This window comes from Xiphophorus couchianus, chromosome 8, assembly GCF_001444195.1.
Source record: "Xiphophorus couchianus chromosome 8, X_couchianus-1.0, whole genome shotgun sequence".
Lineage (NCBI taxonomy): Eukaryota > Metazoa > Chordata > Actinopteri > Cyprinodontiformes > Poeciliidae > Xiphophorus > Xiphophorus couchianus.
The window spans coordinates 3,672,266-3,697,152 of NC_040235.1; the positions used below are offsets into that span (position 1 = coordinate 3,672,266).

Below are 24,887 nucleotides of genomic sequence, written 5' to 3' on the forward strand. Positions count from 1 at the left end.
CCTTAAATCATTAAAATTTTCTCATAACATTTTATAATTAAATAAAAGTTGTTTACATAAAAGACACAAGTACAATCTCATTGCTTGTATCAAAGTTATATGTTACTGTTAGTTTAAGCTCTTTCTTTGCATTTTTGAGTTTTATGGTCGACTTCTAAATTCCAAAGTTTTAGAAATTTTGGAACTTAGCCTTTCACTAGAGGGCCTGTTGAGTTGACAAAGAATTTTATCATTTAGTGTCAAATTCCTTTGAAAAATCTACAAATATACCAAGTGACAAAGTTATCAACAAACTGCAGAGAATTTCTTTTTTCTAAATTCGTACTGATAATTGTACAAAAGTTTTTATTTATTTTCTTTTACAATTTTTAAGTACTTTAGATAACACAGAAATTGGCTGATAGTTACTGAATAAATTAACATCTCTAGATTTGAACAAAGTTGTTCTTTAGCTACTTTTAAATCCTTGGGTAAATACCTGTTTTAAGAGACAAAGAGAGAACATATGTAAAGGTGCTCAGTAATAAAAGGAGCTACTTTGTTTACAAGACTAATGTCATCATGTTGGCCTTTCTGACCACATCTTCCTCCTGCTGGTGGCAGCATATTGTCCGTTGATTACGCCAACGAAGAAGACAGTCACTATGTTCCAGGACTGTTCTCAGTGGACAGATTTGCAGCTCTTCCGAGAGGCAACTACATAATGAGGGAGTGCTGGACCTGGAGGAATACCTTCTCTGTTCTTGGCTTTATCTCCAATTGTGCTGATGATGTCACCACCACCAAGACAGTAACCTGTTATCCAAACCAGAAACCCTGGCTGAAAGCACTCAGAGGTGTGGAAAGGACTGACTGCAGGGATTGTGAGGGCCACAACCAAATATGGCCAGAAAACCCTGGGTCACTTCACCACCGACAAACCCCAGTGTATGTGGAAGAGCATCAAGCACATCACGGACTACAACATCAGGGATGCACAATGCCCAAGGGAGGAAGCCGGAGGACTCATGGAAAACCAAGGCATGCACAGGGAGAACATGCAAACACAGGAACTTCTTGCTGCTTGGCAACAGTGCTACCAATTGCACCACTTCAGTCTGTTTCCCCCAATAGGTATAATGCTGCTGTTGATGGGTTTCTGCTGCTGACAGCTGGAGGGCTGTGTTGATCCGAGACTGTAGTTGTTAAACAGACCATAGGAGAAAAGTTTGCTGGTTATGAAATAAGCAAATTTGCTGCTATTTTACTAAATAAACTCGTCATAATGTCTGACTGTTTAATCTCCATAGCAACATGGCTGCAGACTGCTTTAAAGATCAAAAAGGCTCGGAGGGGTTAACTCTACATTATTTTTCTATGTTAGCACATCTGAGATCTAGAATTGTAAGACAGAGATATCAAGGCAAAGAAAACTCAGTAGCTACCAGTAGGCCCCTGAGGGCCCCTATAAATGTTTGAATTGTAACACAGATTATAGATCTAAAACTTTATCATTCATTTCTTGAGAATGGCAATGCTATTAAATTTGATTTAATCTGTTCAGCAGAGATAAAATTTAAAATTAGATATTGTACATTTAATATTTAATTAAGACGCTTACTTTGTGAAAGTGCAAAGAATCGTCTTGATAGTCGACTGTTATGCTACCATGGCTACAATATGGTGATAGTCTGTAATCTTTGTGTTTTAGTCAGTCGGTTCATAAATACATCACAGCAAATAATAGCCAATAATCTGATTGATTTCAACCTTGGGCAATTAACCTTGGTCCCCTCTCACAGACTTCACTAAATCTATATTTAAGGACTGTTGTCAGCAGGAAGAGGTGATGAGGGGCCTAAATCATGATTCTACCCAAGGCTCTGTATTGCCTTGGCCCGGCCCTACATGAAGAGCTAGAATGGCTGCCCGTCTCTCTGATGGAATCTACCTGGAATCCTCCAGTAACCCGGTATGACAGTCCCCTGCTTTTGATTTATTTAATAGTGCATGTTTGGCTTTATGCTGCGGTCCAATTTATTTTTACAGTATTCAGTTCAGTTCTTGACTTAACTGCAACATACTGTATGTATTTTTCATAACATTCTAATTTATTGGGATGATCCTTTACACCTTAGTGTCAAATAATTTGAAAAGGAAAACAAAAAAAACACCAAAACAATTATCGTAATTATAAGTAACATTAAGCACATCATTTAACCTCTCTGAGTTAAATCAGAACTTTAAGTCTGGTGGTCAGCACAAAAAATGTGAATGTGTAAAGAAAAGAAGAAGGGGCATTGAAGATTTGGTTCCTAAAGGTTTATACATTTTAAATGCAAAATGAGATTATGACATAATTATTATTCATATAAAACCAACAGTACAGTTAAGGCCTCTTTATTCCAAAATAAGGTTTTTTATAAAGTACATTAGAGTGAAAAAAATATTTATTGTGGGTGTCTATAATCATATAGTGTCACAAGTGTACCTAGTCACCAGTTATAAAGATCAAGTAAAATTAGTTTGACTTTTGTTTTATCTCACCACCAGAGAAATATTGAAACATCTAAAAACTGCTTTACAAACCAGGAAAGAAGCCAGTTTAAAAATAAGAAGACATTTTGCAGATTTGCTGTTTCCTGATTGGGTCTTTAGACTTCAGCAACCAAAATGGTACCAAGTTATGATCATTAACTGAAGCTGTGTTCAGTACTAAAACTTGGCCTGGATACTTACTGGAAGTCTATGATTCAGAGAATTTGAAATGAGCCAGGAAAGATGAGCATCAATAAATCAGGAAAGAAACAGTGATCAAAGCTTACAGTGAAATCAAGAGTCATTAACGGGTTCACACCAAAACAGCCTCAGTTCTTATAGTATGACAGGAGACCTGGAGAATCTATCATACATTTGGACAAATACTTGATCTTTTCTCAAAGAACGCAGTCTTTTTAAACCTGTCACTGCAGTGAGGTGTGATCTGGTGCACACACAAAGTTCAGCATAAATGCTAATACCCACACACTCCATCATCCTTCAAAAATCTCTTACGTAAAAAATTAACATTTTCCAGAATAACAAAGATTAACCCAAACAAAATTTATGTTAAATAGCAAAAAAAAAAAACCATCTTACATATTATTTTCTAGCTATAGCTGTGAATTATATCTTTAAAGAACCAAGTTAATGGGCTGTTTCTAAGAGAACAGTGTGGGCTCGGTCACCTAGCATTTAGGAGCCAAACTCTACAGTTTCTTCTGTGATGGGCTTGAACTCGTAGTTCCCTCTGCCGTCCATGTGGAGATAGTACTTCATAAAGAGAACAATACAGTAGAAGATTAATTGGAATGAACTGTGTCTGGTTCAACATTCATTCAAGAACCTTGTGGGTCAGACAGTATAGACAGAGGAAACAACACACAATGTTTGATCAAAGTTCAACATAGAACATTTCAGCATATAATGATTATCTATGGTGTAGAACAGGGGTCACCAACACGGTCCCCGCGGGCCCCCGGTCGCCCGAGGGGACCTTGTCAGTCGCCCGCAGAGCAAGTTCTAAAAATAGCCATTGTCATTAGGGAGCACTGCCAACGAAATTATTTAATTTAATGTTTTTACATTGAATTAATAACATTTGTTTATATTAGAATTCTTTTTTAAAGCAAATTACAAAAAAATGTTAAAATTAATTGCTTTATGCATAATTTTTTCTCCTATGGTTAAAGTTCAGAACTGCGCAGACGCCTGCAGGATTTTATCGGAGGGCAGCAGCGCCTGCAGCTGGACGGCTGCACCCACTCTGCCTACCTTAAGATTTTCCTTGAAGTAAAAAAAGAAAATAATAATTTCTGAAAGTTTTATTATCAAACCCTTTTTACAATTAACAAAATTGTGGAGAAAAAAAAAAAGATCTTATGTGTCAAAACATCTTGTACGTAGCGCACGTCTGAGTCTGTGGGGGGAGGGGAAGGGCACGCCAAAGCTTAAATCTTATTGGTCAGTTTGCTTTTGTTTATTGTGCAGCTAGGCGCTTTTTCTGTAAGATAAAAATGAATGACAGGAGTTTGAACCTCCCGTAGCTCTAAGAGCAGTCGTTTGGATGCCAGCAGAGAGTTTTACAGCGTCGGTTCTGGCGGGTCGTCGGTTTCTGAGCTTCTTTGATGTTTCCCGAACTGGAGAGCAGATGGTCACCTGTCGGCTGACATCTGCTGCTCTTCCTGAGCGTCGAGCTAAGAAAAAACAATTTAATCTAGTGGAAACGTTCCCCAAAAGAGTAGAAATTAAGCAAACATTGTTGCTTCACCTTCTCCTCCTTTGGACGTCTGACACCACCTGAACCTGGGAATCAACATCCTCCTCTTTCCGTGGATCTCACGGGTCGGCTTCGGTTCCATGTCTTTATTATTTAGCATCGTTTGTGTAAAACGAAAAAAAGGGTGCGCTGCTTTAGTGGTTTAGGTTTGTGCGACGCCACATGATGAGCGTTGGAGAGGTGGTTGTGCTCTTGCAGGTCAGGTGCAGTGATACTTTTGTACGTACCTTCCAATCTGTCGGACAGTTTTTTTTCCGACATCTGCTGGTGTCAGCCAGCTGGTGACCCGTCAGCTTTTAAGTTTGTGAAACCACAAAAAAAGCTAATAAACCGGCGACTCGCCAGAACTGCAAACTATAAAAAGTTCAGGTGGGATCTTAGAACTATGGGAGATTCAAACTCCACTCATCATTTTTAGCTCACAGAAAAAGCAAACTGACCAATCAGATTTAAGCTTTCGCGTGCCCTTTGACCCCCACAGACTCACAATGATGTGCGCTACAGACAAGATGTTTTGGCACAAAATAACTTTTTCTTCTCTCCACAATTTTGTTAATAGTAAAGAGGGTTGGATAATAAAAAAATACAATAACGTTTCTTTTTTTTATGTAAAGGAAAATCTGTCCAGCTGCACCAATCCAGACTCTTCAGTCACTTGTGGGCAATTTAGAATCACACAGAAAATCTCCAAAAGGGAATCAAACTGAAAACTCTGAACTAAGAATTTCTGATCACATAACAGCAATTAACCATAGCTGCATGGTAAATTATTACTGCTAACTATTGTCAGTAGTCCCTAACATTAATATGATCAGACAGCATGCAATCATATGTATGTGCCTATATACTCTAATGATAATGGCTGAGCCAAGAAAATTTATGTCTGTATCAAACAAGTAGCCCTTCGTGTTACTCTGTACCAGTGAAGTAGCTCCCAGTCTCAAAAAGGTTGGTGACCCCTGGTGTAGAAGATCATGAAGCACAAAAGGTCTGAACAATTATCTAAGGAAGTGTTGAACAGCTTCTGTGATTACCTCATGGTGTTTCCATAGGGACTTTCTGTGGGACACTGTAAACAATGTAATGCCCACCTGTGGGTCAAACAGAACATGTAAAGAAGACTCGTTAAAACTTGGCATTTAACGCTGCTGATTCTTCATCTGATTTACTTCTTATAAGCATCTGGTGAAAACTCCACCAGAGTGCATAGGTCACACAAGCCAAAGCTCAAGAGCCATGTGGGCTAATGGGCAGGACAGTTTTCAGAATCTTTAAAGCAAGCCAATTTGTTATAATGCCATTCTGTCATCATCTTGAGAAGCTTGTTTTGTCAGGCTTGATTTACAGTATTAGAATGTTTTGATTGAATCTAAACTGATGCGACAATTCGTGTCCAGTGTTCTGCTGCCAAGACTCCGCAGTCGGTATGGAAGACCGAGTTCAGAGTTATTCATTGGGAGATCAGCTGTCCTCCTCCTTGTTGCATCATTCCTAGGAAGACTCATGGCTGTACTAGCTCAATAGGGTGCTTCTACTCAATACTGAGCAAGAGGTCTGAATACTTATGACCATGTGATGTTTCAGTTTTTCTTTTTTAATAAATTTGTAAAATATTCGAGATATTTGTTTTTTCTGTGAAGATGGGATGCAGAGTGTACATTCATGAGAAATAATATGAACTTTTTTTGTCTTTAGCAAATGGTTGCAATGAAACAAAGAGTGAAAAATTTAAAGGGGTCTGAATTCTTTCCGTGCTCACTGTATATTTGTATGCAAAATACAACATTTGGAATATATTAGCCAGCAGTCATTGTATTCCAAACTGCCCTTTGAAATGAGAAAAAGGTATACACTGATCATGATGATATGCTTGCAATTTATTGTCCAGGTTTAATTTGATTATAAAGTTAATTCTAGACTGCAAGTCATATATTCCGGCATCAGTTTTAAGGAAATCCAAGTCTTGTTTGGTCATATGCAAATATATCTTATTTACTCTGAAAAAAAGCAAAAATTTTTTATGAAAACAATTGGATTAGTATTTTAGAACCAAACTTTAGACCCAGTCGAAAAATATTTTATTATTCATTAAGTTGAAATAAAAATAATTCATGCTGATTTTCATATGGGGACAGAGTCCTTATCTCCTGCTAATTTAATAGCAATGATACTCTGTTATTTTAACATCTAAATGATCAGCTGTTTAGTGAAAGCAGCGTACACCAGACTGGCTGCCATTATATCACAAGATAAAACAGTTTGTCTGTGGGACAAAACTGGAGTATCAGCTTTGAAACTGGTACTCCAGTAGCAAAAGGCTCTGTAGTAAAGTGACATTAGTCCAGAAAGGCCATCATAATGTCCAGAATTATGATGGACATTAGATGGCCTGTGTTTTAAATTGTTTTAGCATAACTTTTACATATCCCTCATATGTAGTGACTTTTGTCCAAGTCATCATTTAGAACAGACAATCCAGCTTGTATTTCTTACTCATGACTTGTGCCTACCATGAACTGTCCAGGTGCTGCACTTGAACATTTATGAGTTCCACCTGTGGTGTTCTTCAAATTTTAGGTTATAAATTAACATTATGATTAATGATTTTTAATGTCTGATTAATCAATTCGGAATGATCCATGTCTGCATTCAGATGCCTCAACAACTGACTTCACCTTCATTGGGTGTCATCCACATCTGTGATGCCCTACCGTTCTGCAGTGGCTGTAGATATAGTCCTCCACATCCACACTCACTGCACTGGTACACTCATCCAGAATAGCAAACTGGGGCTTGTGGTAGAACAGTCTGGCCATCTTCACATTCAGCAAATGAAAAAAATAAAAAATAATTATAATTAAAATAATTTCATAAACCAGGGAGAAAGGTGTTCAGCATGCTAGGTCCTTACAGCCATTCTCTGCTTTTCCCCTCCACTGAGAACATCCATCCAATCCTGGACTACATCCCAGCTGCCCTCCCTGCCCAGAATGTGACCAAGCTGAACGTTGTCAAGATAATCCTTCAACACCTGGCCAGAGAAAGACAGATCATGCTGTTCTTTAAGGACACAGGCAATGACAGTGAAAGTGTGTGAAGGAGTGTCGTGTGACCTACCTGATCAGAGATGCCCTTCCTGCGTTGCTCTTCAACAGTGTCTGGATAAATAACTTGATCCCTCAGGGAGCCAAGAGTCATATAGGGTCTCTGTAAGAAAGCCGATCAACTCAAATGAAAACATCCATCTCAATTCAGGTGGCTTCAGCTGCAGTGTAATTTCAGATATCATTGGCTCTTTCAGTTATCAAAAATTTCTGAAGTTGAATGTCAGATAGCTTCCTGCTAAAAGTATCCAACAACCCAAGGATCTAGTTGCTGTTGTGAAAGTCTGAATACACTCAGAGACAGGCTACACAGATATGACCTGTTTGGGAGAATTGACAACCATTGACAGAAACATGGTATTTAGTTAAATATGATGAACGTGTCGTGTTTTAGTTTACGGAGACATGCTTTCCTCATTCTCACAAGAAAAGCTGGAGTGACTCCACAGTTCCATGAACTAAAGATGTAAACCCAGAAACATGCTCTCCAAGAACAACATTTTACATTGACTGTGTTTTGACAACAAGAACCAGAACCACAGTACATATAGTTTGTGCTTCAAACTCCACTGTGATGAGCAAACTGCAAAGGGTCCTGACATGTGTTTGTCTGGACCCCATGCAGACAATCATGGGGTTCTCTCCAGGAACTTCAATAAATGGGGTGTCAGGGCGACAGGTCTGTAGTTGGTTGAAGTCATCCTACAGGATGACTTCCACAACAACAATATCTTCTCTTGAGTCAACCTAAGGTTGAAGAGGTGCTACAGAATCCCACAGAGCTGCTTTGAGCAAGCCTCAGAACCCTGGTGCTGACACCATCTGGACCTGCAGCCTTGTTCCGGTTCAGTCTCTCCAGCTGCCTCTTCACCTGAATTCTAAAGATGGCAGGCAAAGTGAGAGTGGGGACTATTTCCCAGAGCATTGGAAACAGTACTTAGTGGCATGTTTTTCTATCCTGTGTTTCACCATGAGTGAGATGGAACTGTGTTACATTGAACTTACTGTTGTGTGTTAAGGGAAATGTTCATTTTAATGCAATTCTCAGTTTGCCAAGTTTGAGGATAATGTCCTGTTCACACTAAATGTTTTTGAGCACAATTCATTATCCTGTTTAAATAAAATTAATCACATCAGAAATTTTGTTCATGCAATTTGAAACAAGAAATACAATTATTCTAAAGTATAATAAGTAGTTATTTTGACTTGATAATGTCAGTAAACTAGTTTAACTAGGTAAGGGCAGTTTTTCTCAGATATTGTGAAATAATTATTTGGTTTAAATTGCAGCATTCAAATTTAAAGTTAAAATTCACAATTCAAGATTAATGAACTTAAAGTTTAGACAACTTGTCTCTTGTTAAATGAACTTCATAAACTTTAATCTCTGAATTAAAACCAATACCAGAGTTTTCCACAGAAAACCTGCTAAGCCTGGTGGTACGGTAGAGGAGTCCACCAGCCACCCATCAAGTTTTTGTCTTCTAGAAGTGCTGGAGTTAGTCCATTTTGACATTTACCTATGCAGTCTAGAGATAGTCCAAATGACCTGAAGGATTGCTTTTGTTCAGTAAATAAGGCCATTACACAGGTACAATTGTGCAATTGTACCTTATAAGTACCAGGGTACTTATAAGGTACAATTGCGCAATTGTTCCACCCTCAACATGGACTATTCACACTCCTACCTTCTGGCCTGACGGTCAACGGCCACATTTACAACTGAAGAAGGGATGCTAATTTGAGCCATCAGAGTCGTCAGTTTGGACTCAGGGCCTTTTGGACCTGTTTCAGTAAATCTGGGGAGAGATCGAAAACCTAGTACTTCTAGTGTAAATGCTAAAAGTTACAAAAATTATGATGAGCAGACATCATAATTTGAAAATAACTTGTGAGGTAGGGACAGGGTGGCCAAGTTCAGTGCATCTACTGTATATCTAGCTTAATCCATCTTTCCTATCACTGCTCCTAGTGTAAAAACAACCCTATTTAAAATAAACAAACAGGAGAATTGGGAGTTTCTCAATTCAACAAGTCAACAATTTTAGCCTTGTTGACTTAAATTGCATTTTCAAGGCAACAGCTGGACTTTCATTTTCAAGCTAAGCCATCTTCAAATGTTTTACAGTGTAGTGTAGTAGAATTAGAAAACCGGAATATACTGTAGTATAATACTGTAATATTTCAGTCTAAAGTTTCAGATATTATTGATTCCGTTGCCCGCATTAAAATGAAGGTTGTGTCTGGTAGGAAGAAATCTCCATGGAGAAATGCACAAACAGTTAGATCTGCAAGACAACTCTGCCGTAGGGCAGAACGAAAATGGCGTAAAACTCAACTTCACGTTCATTGTGACATCTATAAAGAAAGACTACGTAACTATCATTTAACACTAAAACATGCAAGGGAGGCTTTCTTTGCAGATGTCATAAACAAAAACATTAACAATGCTCAAGCTTTATTTGCAACAGTTGACAGGCTCACAAACCCTCCTATGACGTTATTGCCTGAATTTCAATGTATTGCTGCCTGCAACCAGTTTTCCAGCTTCTTTTCAGAGAAAATTTTTTTAAAAATCAGAGGATTAATCTGTACATCCACTTTAAAGTCAGTACCAATGCTGAACCGAAACAAAACAAATACAGGAAAAATGACCCAATTTCAACTACTTAATTATAAAACCCTAGAGGAAATTATAAGTCAACTAAGCTCAAGTTCCTGCTGTCTGGATGTTTTACCCTCACATTTCTTTAAGAAAGTCCTGCCTGTTATTGCTACTGATCTGATCCAAATAGTAAACTTAATGCTCTCATCAGGCGTTTTCCCCCAGGCTTTGAAAACAGCAGTAATCAAACCACTGATAAAAAAGAACAATCTGGACAAATCTCTACTTTGAACTACAGGCCGATCTCCAACCTCCCATTCATCAGCAAAGTTATTGAAAAAGCTGTGTGTAAACAATTAAATAGTTTCCTAACGATAACCAACTGCTTTGACTCCTTCCAGTCTGGTTTCTGATCTCACCACAGCACGGAGACTGGCCTAGTCAAAGTGTTCAATGATATCCATATAAATACGGACTGTGGGAGAACCACAGTGCTGGTTGTGCTGGACCTCAGTGCAGCTTTTGACACTGTTGACCATGACATATTACTGAATCGACTGGAGAGTTGGGTCAGACTCTCTGGTCCAGTGCTTAACTGGTTTGAATCTTACATAAAGAACAGGGATTTCTTTGTTTCAATTGGAAACTTCTCATCAAAGAGGTCAAAGGTCACATGTGGGGTACCCCAAGGTTCATTCCTAGGACCCCTCTTATTCAATATTTATATGCTCCCACTAGCTCAGGTTATAACAGAAAATAATATTAGCTACCATAACTATGCAGATGATTCACAGCTCTACATTACGATGTCACCAGGTGACCTTTGACCCCATCCAATCACTGAACAGATGCTTAGAACAGATAAATGTGTGGATGTGCCAAAACTTTCTCCATCTGAACAGAAACAAAACTGAAGTTATTATTTTTGGACCTAAAGAGGAACGATCTAGAGTTATAGATCTAGAGCTATAGATCTAGAGTTATAGATCTAGAGTCAATGCACAGCTTCAGTTATTATAACTAAAAACCAGCGATCAGGCCCGAAACCTGGGAGTAGTTATGGACTCTAACCGGAACCTCCAGAGCCACATAAAGACAGTTACAAAGTCGGCCTTTTAAAGTCCCTCCACTGGCTCCCTGTAGCTCAGAGAATAGACTTTAAAATACTGTTGTTAGTTTATAAATCATTGAACGGCTTAGCACCACAATACATTCAAGATCTGCTGTTGTTGTATCAACCTTCCAGACCTCTCTGGTTCTGGTTCTGCTGTGCATCCCCAGAACCAGAACCAAACGAGGAGAAGCAGCTTTCAGCATCTATGCACCACAAATTTGGAACAAACTTCCAGAAAACTGTACAACAGCTGAAACACTGACTTCTTTTAAATCTAGACTAAAAACCCACCTGTTTAGGATTGTATTTGAAATGTAATCAATTACAAATTTATTGGTGGAACTTGACTTAATGCTGTGTTTTGATTGTTGATTCTATGTTGCATTGTGTTTCTGTGTTTGTATTGATGTAAAGCACTTTGAAATGCCTTGCTGCTGAAATGTGCTATACAAATAAAATTTGATTGATTGAATGATTGATTGTAGTATATTTTTATGACCCCATAAAAATTAAGGGTAATACTGAGAACATTTCTTGACTTTTTCAGGAGTCAAATAGTAAAATACACATTTTTCTTCCTGTCTTGAGTCTTGTTTCTACATGCTTACTCTTCACAAGTTGCATCAATCATGATCTACACTAGAAAAAGTGTATTTAAAAACATTTTACCTGGGGAACATAGAAGAGTTTTCCTCTCTCAGGCTTAGTCAGGTTTCCACCAAACAATGGCCACAACTATGAAAAAAAAACAATAGAAAAGAACAAATAAGCACCACATAAGGAGATGACTCAGCTTTGAGCCATGACTCACTAACCCTTTCGGTCATTGCTAATTTCAACCATAAGGTTGATTTTACATTCATTAATAGAAATTAATCAAGGCCTCCAGTACCAGCCCCAAAGCATTATTGGATCATCCACCATTCTTCACTGTTGGTTTGGTGTTCTTTTCTTTAAAGGGTTCATTGCATCGTCTGTAAGCACACCGTTTGTGTGAATTACCGAAAAGCTCCACTTTTGTTTCATCTGTCCATAAAATGTTGTCCCAGAAGGATTGAGGTTTGTCCAGGTTCTCTTTGGCAAGGATCGCACGTTCTTTTTTTATGTCTGTACTTAACAATGGGGTCTTCCTTAGCCACCGCCCGTAAAGCCCCACTTTGTTTAGTGTGTGGTACTTGTTGAAACAATTACACCAGACTGGTCCAGGTTGGTCTTTAGGTCTTTAGATGTTTGATGTGGTGTTTTTTCCACCATTCGCACCAACCATCGAAGACTTCTGTCATCACCTTTTCTCTTCCCCCCACGTCCAGGGGGGTTTCTTCACTGTTCCATGCCTGGAAACCTTCTTAACATCATGCACCTTTGAAACAGGGATACTAAGGTCTTTGGAGATACAGTAGCTTTATACCCTTTGGTGTCGGGATCTGTTCCTTATCTGTGTTTATTTTGAGTTTCTGTCTCTCTGAGTCTCCGTGTTGTCCTGTCTCCCCTTGATTGTTTCCAGGTGTTTCTTGTCTCTTTGATTACCCTCTGTGTATTTAACCCCACCTGTGTTCTTTGTTCCTTGTCGGGTCCTCGTCATGTTTGTCCAGTACCTGTTGTCACTACCTGCGAGCTTCTGCATCCGCTCCTTTGTGCTGCCTGGACTTTGTATGTTTTTGGATTTCTGGACTTGTTACCCTGGGTAAGATGAATAAGGGTCTGCTGCCTCACCACCCAAATCATAACATTTGGAGGTCTTGTGCTTGCAAATAATAGCATTTCTGGTGTCCTCAGACAGCGCCTTTGTCTTTACCGTTGTCACATATGAAGATGGAATAACAGGTGGCTTTTAAAGCATCAACATGATCATTCACTGGTTAATTCATGTCACATGTGTGGAGGCAGTTCATCACAAGTGATTCACTGATTTGCAGTTAAGTGTGCCAATACCATTGGCATGGTAAACATTATGTTTTTCTTTGTTTTCCTCATAATGTTTATCTTTTTAAATGTTTTTTATCATTTGTCGTTTTGCATTAAATGCAAGCTATCGGCAGTAAAATGTTGTTTCACTTGATGAATTTCCTTCAGTAATTATTCCATTATACTGTATGTACCTAAACTTCATGGGTGCCAGTAATGTTGAGCAGGACTGTATGTAAACCAACAGCAATGCATAAACTTGACTATTTTTTAATCCAAATGAAAAATAAAACTCAGATCACATGTTAACATTATGTAGTTCAGATGTTTCACACAGCTTTCTGCAGCTACCTCAGAAAGCTGACCAAGCTGCGGTAGACTGAGTCTGAACCGGTTAGAGACGAGCTAGTGGAAAAGCGCCTTTTAAAGGATTAACCAGGGTAATAAACTCCTTGAGATTAAAAATCTATTTTACGATAGTGTCCTGACAGAGGGTAAAGGGAAGTTTAGCGTTTCTGGGCTGTCTTTTTAAAAATCTGACAGGTAGAGACCTGAGTCCAAAAAGATGCTCATCTGTGTTACCTGGAGACCTAAACAGAACACACTCACCTCTCCGAGCACTCTAAACAAGGAGCTCTTTCCACAGCCGTTAGGTCCACAAACAAGAACATTGGTGCCGGACCTCACCTTCAGAACACACAAACATAATTTCTTAGCTTTCTGAAAACACATTCTTACACAATGCAGAATTAACCATAAGAAAATTATTTTTGTAAACTATTTACTGTTTTTTCTCAAACAAAATATATATCTATTTTCATCCATTTTGGGAGTATTGCAAGTGGTAACCCTCTCACTCAAGGCCAACCAGAACTTGAGTCTGGTTGGATGCAGGATGCATATTAATGTACCTATGCATCCTTCTGTTTTTCAAATATGCTCCATTTATCTTTTCTAAATAGTTGTGGTCTGTAGATATGGTGCTCTCTGTCCTGCTGCATTCACATTACAATAAAGATTGTGGGTCGACTGATAAATATTTGATGCTTTTCACCATCAGGGATTGGCCTTAAAAAGATGAATACATCACTGATTTTTAAAAAGACATAACAATGGACAACACAGTGCTGCAATCTATATAGTGGCATGTGGAGCTGCATCATCCAGTTATCTCCGTTAGCTTCTGATCAGTGTTGGCTCTCGTGCTCTTAATGTGTTCTGACATCAAGAACTGTACCCACTTTTATTGCAGAAAATGCACTAGTGCAGCACACGTGATATCATAAATGCAGCTCAGTTGGATGAGAAGGAAGGAATGGAGGTAAATCACTGACAATCTGATCTGAGCTCTGTGCAATAAGCTTTATTCCTCAGTCAGATGGCTGCATGTTGGAGCAGCGCTGTTATGTTCGTTCAGCTCTACTCCGTTTCTAGACTTTTAGTCATGTTTTTGATTCAAGCTTTGCATTTTTGTTCAATTATTCCCTCGGGTTTGGAGGCTGTGCAGCTGGAAGGATTTTTGCGCTTACTTTTGGACAATTATGATGTGTAATTGTGGCATCCATCATAATGGGCTCATATACCCAACATCTTTTGTCAGACAAGAGATAAAGAGGAGCAGCAAAAGAAAAGGAGGTAGATTAACAGTTCTTGCCAACAACTGATTGTGTCATGATTGCAACATGTTAAGACATGCTAAGCCATGTCTTAACATCTTAAGACATGACAAAGTAGCTTAAATGCATCTGAGTAGCATCCGACCCGCATAACAAACAGGTGTTCAATATGCAAGTTTTTAAAATTTTCTACAGTTTTTTTTTCTCATGTGATCCAGAGTTTAAAATGTTTCACCTGGCCAAAACCTCCAAACCGCTTGTGTTTGGTTACAAGACTCTGCATGGACGTCACTGACCCTATGTGAAGTTCTGCACACAGAATACCCGCAGAAGTGAAAGACAACTCAGAAAAAATAAATAAAAAATCAAGAGACTGAGTTGTCAAGCTCAGGTTAATGTGCTCAGTGGAGCTGCTTATGACTAACGGGTAATAATGTTTCAGCAGAGAAGTAAGACGCCGGTTATGTTGAGCCATGGCTATAAATGTAGCCATGGCCCGTGTGTTGGGTTCAGCCCAAGTGGAGGAAAACTGAGGCTTTTAACACCCTGTGTGTTTAGCTGTTACCAAGGAAACAAGATGGCAGGGAGTAACTCGAGGCACTGGAGTGAAGCTTTTTGTCATACAGTCTCTTTGGTAGAAAGAGAGAGAAACACAATGAAAACAAACAAGCAATATTATTGCCCTTATTTTATTATCAAACTCATTTTAATTTTTCATGCAATTAACTGATTTATTGTTTATCGCGACAAACCTATCTGTGACTCATTATGAAAGGCGTGCCTCTTTTTCAGATCGCTCCCCCTACCCTAATGTCAGGTGAGATTACAGATGGAGAAAGACAGACGTTAACCTCAAGTCCAACAGACAGGAGCATTTCAGTTAGTTAGATTTTGTTGCAAAAGTTGGACCTCTTTCCTTTCTTACTGCTCTGGCTGGATGCTTTGTGCTGCACACTTTACACACGCCATCATCTCTGTAATGTTACACACTTCAGGGTTTTCATCTGTGTATTATAAGTCTGGCCGGCTGCCAGGCTTTACTTGACCAAGCTAAGTGTTGCTACAATGCTTCCAACATGCGCCATATCAAATGTTTTGTCTAATTCCAGTCAGGCAGAGATGCTGGGCGGGTTTTCTAGGAGAAACGTTGCACTCTTTCAGAGTGGGCGGGTGTTCAGGGAATGCGCAGGTCAGCTGGCTGGTGTCCTAACAGACATTTTTAACACCTCACTGGACCAAGCCACAGTGCCAGCCTGTCTCAAAACTGCCTCCATCATTCCGGTGCCAAAGAAACCTCAAGTCACCTCTTTCAACGATTACCGGCCTGTGGCACTGACTCCCATCATGATGAAGTGCTTTGAAAGACTGGTAAAAGAACACATCGTCTCCAGACTCCCCTCCACATTCGACCCGTTCCAGTTTGCCTACCGCCGAAACCGCTCCACTGAGGACGCTATCTCCTCTGCCCTACACCTGAGCCTGGCTCACCTGGAGGAGAAGAACACTCATGTGCGGATGTTGTTCCTGGACTTCAGCTCAGCGTTCAACACAATCATCCCACAGCATCTGGCAGAAAAACTGGGACACCTGGGCTTCAGCACCCCCCTGTGCAACTGGCTGCTAGACTTCCTCACCGACAGACCTCAGTCAGTCCGGATCGGACAACACACCTCCGATGTCATCACCCTCAGCACAGGCTCCCCTCAGGGCTGCGTCCTGAGCCCTCTGCTGTTCACTCTGATGACACACGACTGCGTCCCCAGGTTCGCCACCAACCACATCGTGAAGTTCGCGGATGACACGACGGTGGTGGGCCTCATCAGAGACGACAACGACCTGGACTACAGAGAGGAGGTGGAGCAGCTGGTGGAATGGTGCAGAGACAACAGCCTGATCCTGAAGATAAGACGAAGGAGATGATCGTCGACTTCAGGAAGAACCGGCACAGCCACGCTCCACTGCTCATCAACAGCTCGGCTGTGGAGGTGGTCAGCAGCACCAAATTCCTGGGGGTGCACATCACAAACGACCTCACCTGGACTGTGAACACCACGTCTCTGGTCAAGAGGGCACAGAAACGTTTGTATTTCCTGCGGAGGATGAGAAAAGCACACCTGCCCCCGCCCATCCTCAAGACGTTCTACAGAAGCACCATAGAGAGCATTCTGACCAGCTGCCTCTCTGTGTGGTGTGGAGGCTGCAGCGCCTCCGACTGGAAGAATGTGAGGAGAGTGGTGCGGACAGCAGAGAGGATCATCGGGGCCCCCCTTCCCTCCATTCAGGACATTTCATCCCAGCGCTGCGTGTCCTGAGGCCGAAACATCGTCAGTGACCCCTCACACCCCCGCCATGGACTGTTCTCCCTGCTGCCCTCTGGAAAGAGGTTCCGCAGCATCCGGTGCAGGTCCACCAGGTTCCGAAACAGCTTTTTCCCACTTGCCATCAGACTGCTGAACTCTTAACTGGACTGCACTTAAAATCTGGTCTCCACTTTATACCTTGCACATGTACAGAGCTAAATAACTTATATTTTACTGTCATTACTGCACTTTATATTCTATATTTATATTCATATTTTATACTGTATTTTATTTTATTCTGGAGTAACCTCACAACATTGAAAGCTCAAAACATTGTCCTGAGCCATATGCAACGAAATTTCGTTCTGTATTCACCCTGTGCATGCAAAATGACAATAAAGTCAGTCTAAGTCTAAGTCTAATAACAGACAACACATCTGATCTGAACAGAGCAGGAAGCAGGAGCTGAGTGTGAAAACAGAGCTCCTTTATGAGTCCAATTCTGTTCTCTGGATCATCAGGTCAACCTTAATGTTTCTTATTTAAGTTGGCCTGTTAGAGCAGGGGTCTCAAACTCCAGTCCTCAAGGGCCGCAGTCCTGCAGTTTTTAGATGTGCCACAGGTACAAAACACTGGAATGAAATGACTTGATTACCTCCTCCTTGTCTAGATCAGTTCTCCAGAGCCTTAATGACCTAATTATTCTGTTCAGGTGTGGTGCAGCAGAGGCACATCTAAAAGTTCCAGGACTGCGGCCCTCGAGGACTGGAGTTTGAGACCCCTGTGTTAGAGCTATGATATTATCATGTTGCTTTATTTTACCACTAAACCCTTCAATATTTCTTTAAAATAAAGTAACAATTTTAATCAATGGATTGTGTGGTTACTCTGTGATTGGTGTTCATTTCAGCCACTGAGGAGCTGAAATGAACACATTTACATACTCTACCTCAAATGTGAGGTCTCTGATCAGTAGGTCTCCATTTGGTGTTGCCAGTGGAGTATGGTCAAATCTGCAAAATGTCACAAAAACGACAGTTTACCAAGAAAGGGAAAAAGAATCACCAAATATGTCTTACTATTTAAGAGCAAGAATTACTTAATGATGTTGTCTCTGTTAATGATCTGACCACTTCCAGGAACCAGGATGGTTTTCTCTGCAGTCTCTGTTTCTACAGTGGAAGTAAAAATATAACCACTGGGTTAAGAAAAGACATCATTGGTCAGAAGAAATGACGACCAGTGCCAATGACAGATTTCTGTGTGTACCCCTCTCCTGCAAGGAAACCATGGTGCGTTCATATTTGCCAGTGTTGAGCTCCTTTAAAACTGTCATCAGTTCAGTGATTCGAGCTGTGAACCTAAGTGGAACACACAGCAAAAATATTTTGTTTTCAAGGTAAACATCCACTATATATAGCTATTCCTCAGAAAATGTGAATATATATATTATATTCACACTAATATTTTCTGAATATAATAAAAAATATATTGAATTATTTTCAGTAATTCAATAATACTTCTGAAATACTAAAATAGTATTTCAGAAATATTAATATGTCAGAGTTTCTGAAATACTTTTGATATTTCAGAAAGTAAAACTCATTCTATAGATTCGTTACATACTGAATATATGCTAAATTATTTCAAGACTTTTCTTTCGGACTTTTTCCACAAAATTCAGCATCTCAGAAACTTAGAAAGTTGGGAAAAAGTGAAATGTCAAACTCCTGGTGTTGCATCTTAATTAGCTAACTAACTTCAAATACCTGCATGGAGAATTTTTAGATGAGCTATCATCCCACAATACTCACCCAGAAAGGCGGGTCATCTCTCGTCCAGCCAATACAATCCTACCCAGGGCCTGAGACATTCTCAAGAGCATCCTGCCACTCTGGTAGTAGTCCTGGTAAACAAAAAGTATGAATAGATTTTTAAAGTTTGGAGTTGCTGTATGTTGGACATCTGTGTGCTATTGGTATGGAAGGACACATCACAACAATTTATTAATCAGAATTATCAGGTCTTAACTACCTCAAACCACCTTTTAAAAACAACCTTTCAGTTTTCTAGCATTCTGTACTATAACTACAATAAGATGATTAAGACTTGTGTGTGTACACATGAAGCAGATATGACAATCTGACCTCCAGCAGCTCAGAATGTGTGCTGTGCAGGTGCCGGGAGTGGGACAGGCTGAGAAAGGGACGGCTGACCACCAGATAGCCCACGACTGTTGCCACATCTGCAGATTAACACCAATTGGGTAAAAAATGTTCTCAAGTTTAAAACACAGCAGATCTAAAAAACAAAAAAGGAACCTGGAGTAAATATCTCCCACAATCTGCCCTGACACTGCAAAAAGAGGAGCACACTTTCTGCTACATGTCTTAAAGAATTTAATTTCACAAATAACATTAATTTAACATAAATCAGAGTTCAGTGTATAAGTCTACATTTCAACTTACACTTTGCAATAATGCTGTCCACAAACCCCATAGAGAAGCGAAAGAAGATGAAATTATGCAGGTGATCCGCCTGAGGAAATACAATATATAGATCAGAAAGTATTTTGATACTAAACATAATGAGCTCCTCCAAAGCTCATCCACTTAGGACAAGCATCTGTTTCATAGTTAAACAAATATATATATATTTTTAAAATAATATTAATAAAGTCAAACTTGACTTTCAATATTCTTGGCTCAGCCATCAGGTTGGAGTCCCAGATCCAGAACCCAAGATAACATATTTCTGCAGACTGTTTTGTTGATGTCATCCAAACCTTACAGTCGTCATTTCCATCGTTTTTCAAGCAGAATGCCTATTTATATATAGAGAATGGGGAGTGTACAGCAAGCGGTGAGAGCTGCTGTCAGCCTCTCCCACCTCTGAAGCATATGCAGGCGGTCAATCTGGCTGACAGCAGTCTGCAGTAGAGCAGAGAGGAGACCCACTCCATTCTGCTTGCAAATCACGATGGAATCATGACTGCACAAAGCTGTCATGTTTTCTAAAGTTTGGAATTGATTCACAAAGCCTTAGTCACCAATTTATCTCTTCCACTGCCTCTGATAAGTATCTCTTGGTTAAATTAAAATCATGCAAAACATTTACTTAGAGTAGGTTTAAACAAAGTATTTACATTATTAAATTTAAATTTAGTAAATTATTTCACAACGTTTATTTGTAGTTCTAAATGTTTCAAGTATTTTTAATCACTTTTGCTTTGCTGGTGTTGATATTCATTTCTATAGTGCCCAGATCACACATGACCAAATATGCAAATTAGACAAAGCTGTCGTCTAGCTATGTTTTTGAACTATGGCTTTAGTCACAACCATTATTTGTAATTGTACTGAATTCCAGGCAGACTGAGCTTGTTGCAGAATGCTTTTATTACTCTGGTTAGGGTGTCAGTCTATTGGGTATTCAAGCTACTACTTTTAGACACCATTAGACTCAAACTCCTCCACCTGACTGGAAAAAGCCCTATATAAGTCTTGCTTTTATGGAGCTCAAATAGGAGTGACAGACTTTGCTCTTACCAGTTTCCAGTTGGGCGGACATTGAAATGCACTTGGGTCTGGATTTAGTTTTCCTAACATCTCTCTATGTAAAATGTTTGGCTGCATTCTTAGCTGTTTCAAGCTTGCTTTTTTCTGTCATATTTTTGGATACATTTCTTGATTTCAGACATAGAAAGGAGTGCAACTATTTCTACAACAATTTTAAAAGAAAATTGTAGAAAAATTATATTGTATACGTCCTTTGGTTTTTGCACATTAGCTATACAGGTGATGGTCAAAAAAAGAAATATCATAAAAAAGTTTAAGTCAGTAATTCCATTCAAAATGTAAAATTTGTATATTATATTCATCCATTACATACAGACTGATATATTTCCAGTGTTTATTTCTTTAGATGTTTATGATTACTGAAAACTAATGAAAACTCCAAATTCAGTATCTCAGAAAATTAGAATATTGTGAAAAGGTTCAGTATTGAAGACCCCTGGTGACACACTCAAATCAGCTAATTAACTCCAAACACCCCCAAATGCTTTTAAATAGCCTCAGTCCAGTTCTATAGGCTACACAATCATGGGGATGACATCTGATCTGCCAGTCGTTCAAAAGATGACCTTTGACAAATTGCACAAGAGGGCAAGACACAAACGTCATTGCTAAAGAGGCTGGCTGAGCACAGAGCTCCTGTGTCCAAGCATGTTCATAGAGAGGTGAAGGGAAGGAAACGATGTGGTAGAAAAACAAATGGACAAGCAATCGGAATATCCACATTCTGGAAAGGATTGTGAAACAACACCCGTTCAAAAATGTGGGGAAGATTCACAAAGAGCAGACTAACACTGCTTACTCCACCTCTAGCGCCTTATTAAGCAGCGTTAGAGCAGGAGAAGCTCAAATGCTGCATATTCCAGCTCTAACGTTGGAGTAAGGCATTAGAGTTGGAGTAAGCGGCGTTAGAGCCCCGAGCAGTGTATATGCGCAATCTTAGTCTTTTGTGTGTGCATGTGAGAGAAAAATTGTGTGTGTGTGTGATATTTTAATAGTATACATGTGCAATTTTAATATTTTGTGTGCATGCATGAGTCTTTAGTCATGTGTGTGAGACAAAATATAGTTTTTGTCCTAAACGGCCCCTCGTATAAACCTATGGTCCGATAACGGACATTGAGCCGCCAGTTACTGATGTGGTGGACGTCCCTGCATCCAACATGCCAATGCAGTTATGCACTGTTCTGTCGCAAGTTATGCTCCCACATAACAAGGATTGTCCAGTTGGTGCTCATTTTGTCTGATCACCCAGTGGACGTGCCCCACCCATGCACTGAGTAAAAGAACAACTCACCAAGGCTCACTGGCAGGAAGTTGGATTAAAAATTATACACAAATCAAGAGAAATATTACTTTTGTACAATAAAATGTTAGCAAATGCTCATTTACAGTTGTTAACTCCACATGGCAACAATGTCAAGGAGGCAACATGGTGTTTATATTTTTGTTCAGTATAAGTAAGTTTAACTACTATTCTTACGTTTTGTTTACAGTTTGTTTACAAAGTCAGTGTACTTAGGACTTTGTTGTATTAACTTCATTGTGTTAAGTTAAATTAACTTAGTTTAGTGAAGTTGAGTCAACTTAGAAATGGCAAGTAAATTATCCCCTTCTTAACTCAACTACTTCAAGTTAGTCTAACTTCTAGTTAGTTGTTGAAATAATGAATGAGCAACAGTCTGTGGCATTAATATAATAATCAGCTGATAGAAGGTTGGAAAATTGTTGTTGCTCCTTTAACTGTACAACCATCAACATTCTAATTAGTTTTTGTCAAACAAATAATTGTGAACAATTATTTTATGCCACTGATTGTGAACAAATGTGATTCAGTTTCTTCAGAATATGCTTGTGCTTACTTTTATTGTTCTCCCTACTTCTAGACCAATGATCTTGTTGCTATGAGGACTGCTGCCCTGCAATGTCTCCCAGTTTTCCTCGAGGAAAGAGTTCTACAGTGTCTCTAGTATGTATTGCTATTCTGTTTGTCATAGATTGTACACAAGAAAATCAAAACTTTCACCTCATTCTTTTTTTTTAATTTGTACTTTTCTTATTATCAACAGACTTCAGATGCCATGGCAGACTTTATCCAGGGTCCTGTGGGGTTATTGACTGTTATGTTATGCTAAGTATATTACAGTATTTTGTTCAAATAAACCATTGAATCTTGTGAACTTAAAATCTTTTTCGTGGTTACTTAATTTATTTAAGGCAATGGGTTTCCCACATTCTTCTAGGTAAACTGTACTGTTAATGTAAGTTAGTTAGCTTATTCTAGTCTCAATCACCCAAATACCATCAACACAAATTAGTAGCCTATTCTTAACTAGCTTAACGTGACATGTTGTCATTAAGTAACTAACATTCTCACTAACAGCAGCATTATTCTATTTACTCAGTTTGTTTAGAAAAAAACTGTGCAAAGGTTTTTGCCTTTTAATGGTTGTGTGCCATGATTCTAACACCAGAGTCCACCTCTGCACAGCAACATGTTTCTGTAGCAAACCCGCTGGTGCAAGAATCTTAACAGTAATGTTGCATTTAAAGGTGCCTCGGAAAAACACATTACTACGCATTAGCAACTGATTAAACCATTGTAACGATTTTATCAGTTGTGCGGTGGACAGAGGGCACATATTGCTGGGTTTCAGATGACGTAGCACTGACATCACCCAATGCAGAAGGAGGGCAGGAAGTAAAAGCAGCCCATTTATTTCTGTTGATCCAGCATCAAAACGTCTATGTAAGGTAAGATATATTATTTTTACACCCTAGCTTGGTAGTCCCCTGAGTGCTAATGTTGTTAGCAGCTAGCTCAGTGCCCAGTCCAGGACATAAAATATGTTTATTCAGTGGGACGTTCATGCTAAAAAAAAAGAAAGAAAGCTAAATAAATTGAATGTAACCTAGCCAGCCATGCAGTCACAGTGAGCTGTGACTATTCCTCCACATGGTTCGTGTCTAGGGTTAGTTTTTTGTTAGCGATAGTATTGTAATAGTAGATTAATTACTGAATATAGCACAACTCACTACTCACCCGGCATAAACAAGTCAACCAGCATTTAATGCTTCTTTGGATCCTAAATGGTTGACTGGAGAACTGGAGAAATCCACGAGTGAAATTAATTCTACATGAACGTTAGCAGGCTGAGTTTATGCTTAAAAAAACATGCTGAAGGGTTGCAGTTTAAAGGCAGATAATTATTAGTCAGATCTCTTATCATGGACAAAAACATTAAAGACTCTCAAGAAAAAGGAATGTCCGTTTTAGTAAATGTTGGACCCATTATCCCATGCTAACATTAGCATATTAGGCTGCAAAGAGTTTGATTCATCATCATTTATAAGAAAAATCAACCTGTAGCCATATATGCGAGTAGTAAAGGCATACATAACACATGAAAATGTACTGACGACAAATAACTCACCGTTAAAGATTTGCTTCTTCCAATGTGCAAGTCCATAAATGTTCTGAAAGCTTCCTGCACGACTTTACTGCCCATGCGCACTGCTGAGCTGAAGCATTCACTCCAGTAACAAAAATATTCAAATCCAGTTTACTAAAAATAACCTAGTCTGGTAACTTTCTCAGGCCAAACATGTACATTACTGACCTTACTTGAGTTACAACATTTTAGTGAGACTTAAGCTAAACATACAAACCTAATCTAAGTAAGAATAGGTATTGCGTTTTAGAGTGAAGTAATCTGGGCAAAAGGAGCCCCAACTACGTACTAAGTGCTGTACATGTTCATACTTTTCAGTTAGCCAACATTTCTAAAAATCCTTTTTTAGTATTGGTCTTAAGTAATATTCTAATTTCCTAAGATACTGAACTTGGGGTTTTCATTAGTTTTCATCAACATTAAAAGAAAAAAACATTTGAAATATATCAGTCTGTGTGTAACAAATGAATATAATATATATATAGTATACTTGTTATATAACAGATTTGTTATATAACAAAATTGCACTTCCAGCAATTTTGACTGGAATTGCTGATATAAATCCACTTTGTCATTTCTTGCTGTCTAACAAATAAATGTACAGACAGCTGTGTATACAAAGGAACATTGCAATGCCAGTGTAGCTTATATATAACATTATAACCATTCAATTATTATATTAGATAGTTCCATATTTTTTTCCTTTAATACAAATATTTTCAATGGACTGAATAATAATGAGGTACAGCTACTGGGATCAGAATGTAAATATTACTATATGCTCAGATCTTAATTGCTTAACTGTCTTTCTCTCCTAGATGAAGCAACTACTACTGATATTTTAACATAGGAAGTACTCCAGGGTCATTGCTGCTGTGCTTTTTGTGGGTCTGTTCTAATTTCTCAAACTCCCAGTCAG

General features: G+C 39.0%; 1 protein-coding gene across 1 annotated transcript in view; it reads right to left on the reverse strand.

Moving 5' to 3' along the window:
* Positions 1–2,286: 2,286 nt before the first annotated feature.
* The window catches only part of abcd3a (ATP-binding cassette, sub-family D (ALD), member 3a), a 34,287-nt gene continuing 11,686 nt past the window's right edge, over positions 2,287–24,887 (reverse strand). The window contains exons 11-23 of the mRNA XM_028025659.1: positions 19,410–19,479; positions 19,089–19,186; positions 18,756–18,847; positions 18,211–18,302; positions 18,041–18,113; positions 17,891–17,954; positions 13,635–13,712; positions 11,790–11,855; positions 7,415–7,504; positions 7,209–7,328; positions 7,009–7,113; positions 5,332–5,388; positions 2,287–3,291 (exon numbers count right to left, since the gene is read on the reverse strand). Of these exons, the coding sequence (XP_027881460.1) occupies positions 3,214–3,291; positions 5,332–5,388; positions 7,009–7,113; positions 7,209–7,328; positions 7,415–7,504; positions 11,790–11,855; positions 13,635–13,712; positions 17,891–17,954; positions 18,041–18,113; positions 18,211–18,302; positions 18,756–18,847; positions 19,089–19,186; positions 19,410–19,479 (1,083 nt within the window). The 3' untranslated portion in view covers positions 2,287–3,213. The remainder of the gene's footprint in view (positions 3,292–5,331; positions 5,389–7,008; positions 7,114–7,208; positions 7,329–7,414; positions 7,505–11,789; positions 11,856–13,634; positions 13,713–17,890; positions 17,955–18,040; positions 18,114–18,210; positions 18,303–18,755; positions 18,848–19,088; positions 19,187–19,409; positions 19,480–24,887) is intronic.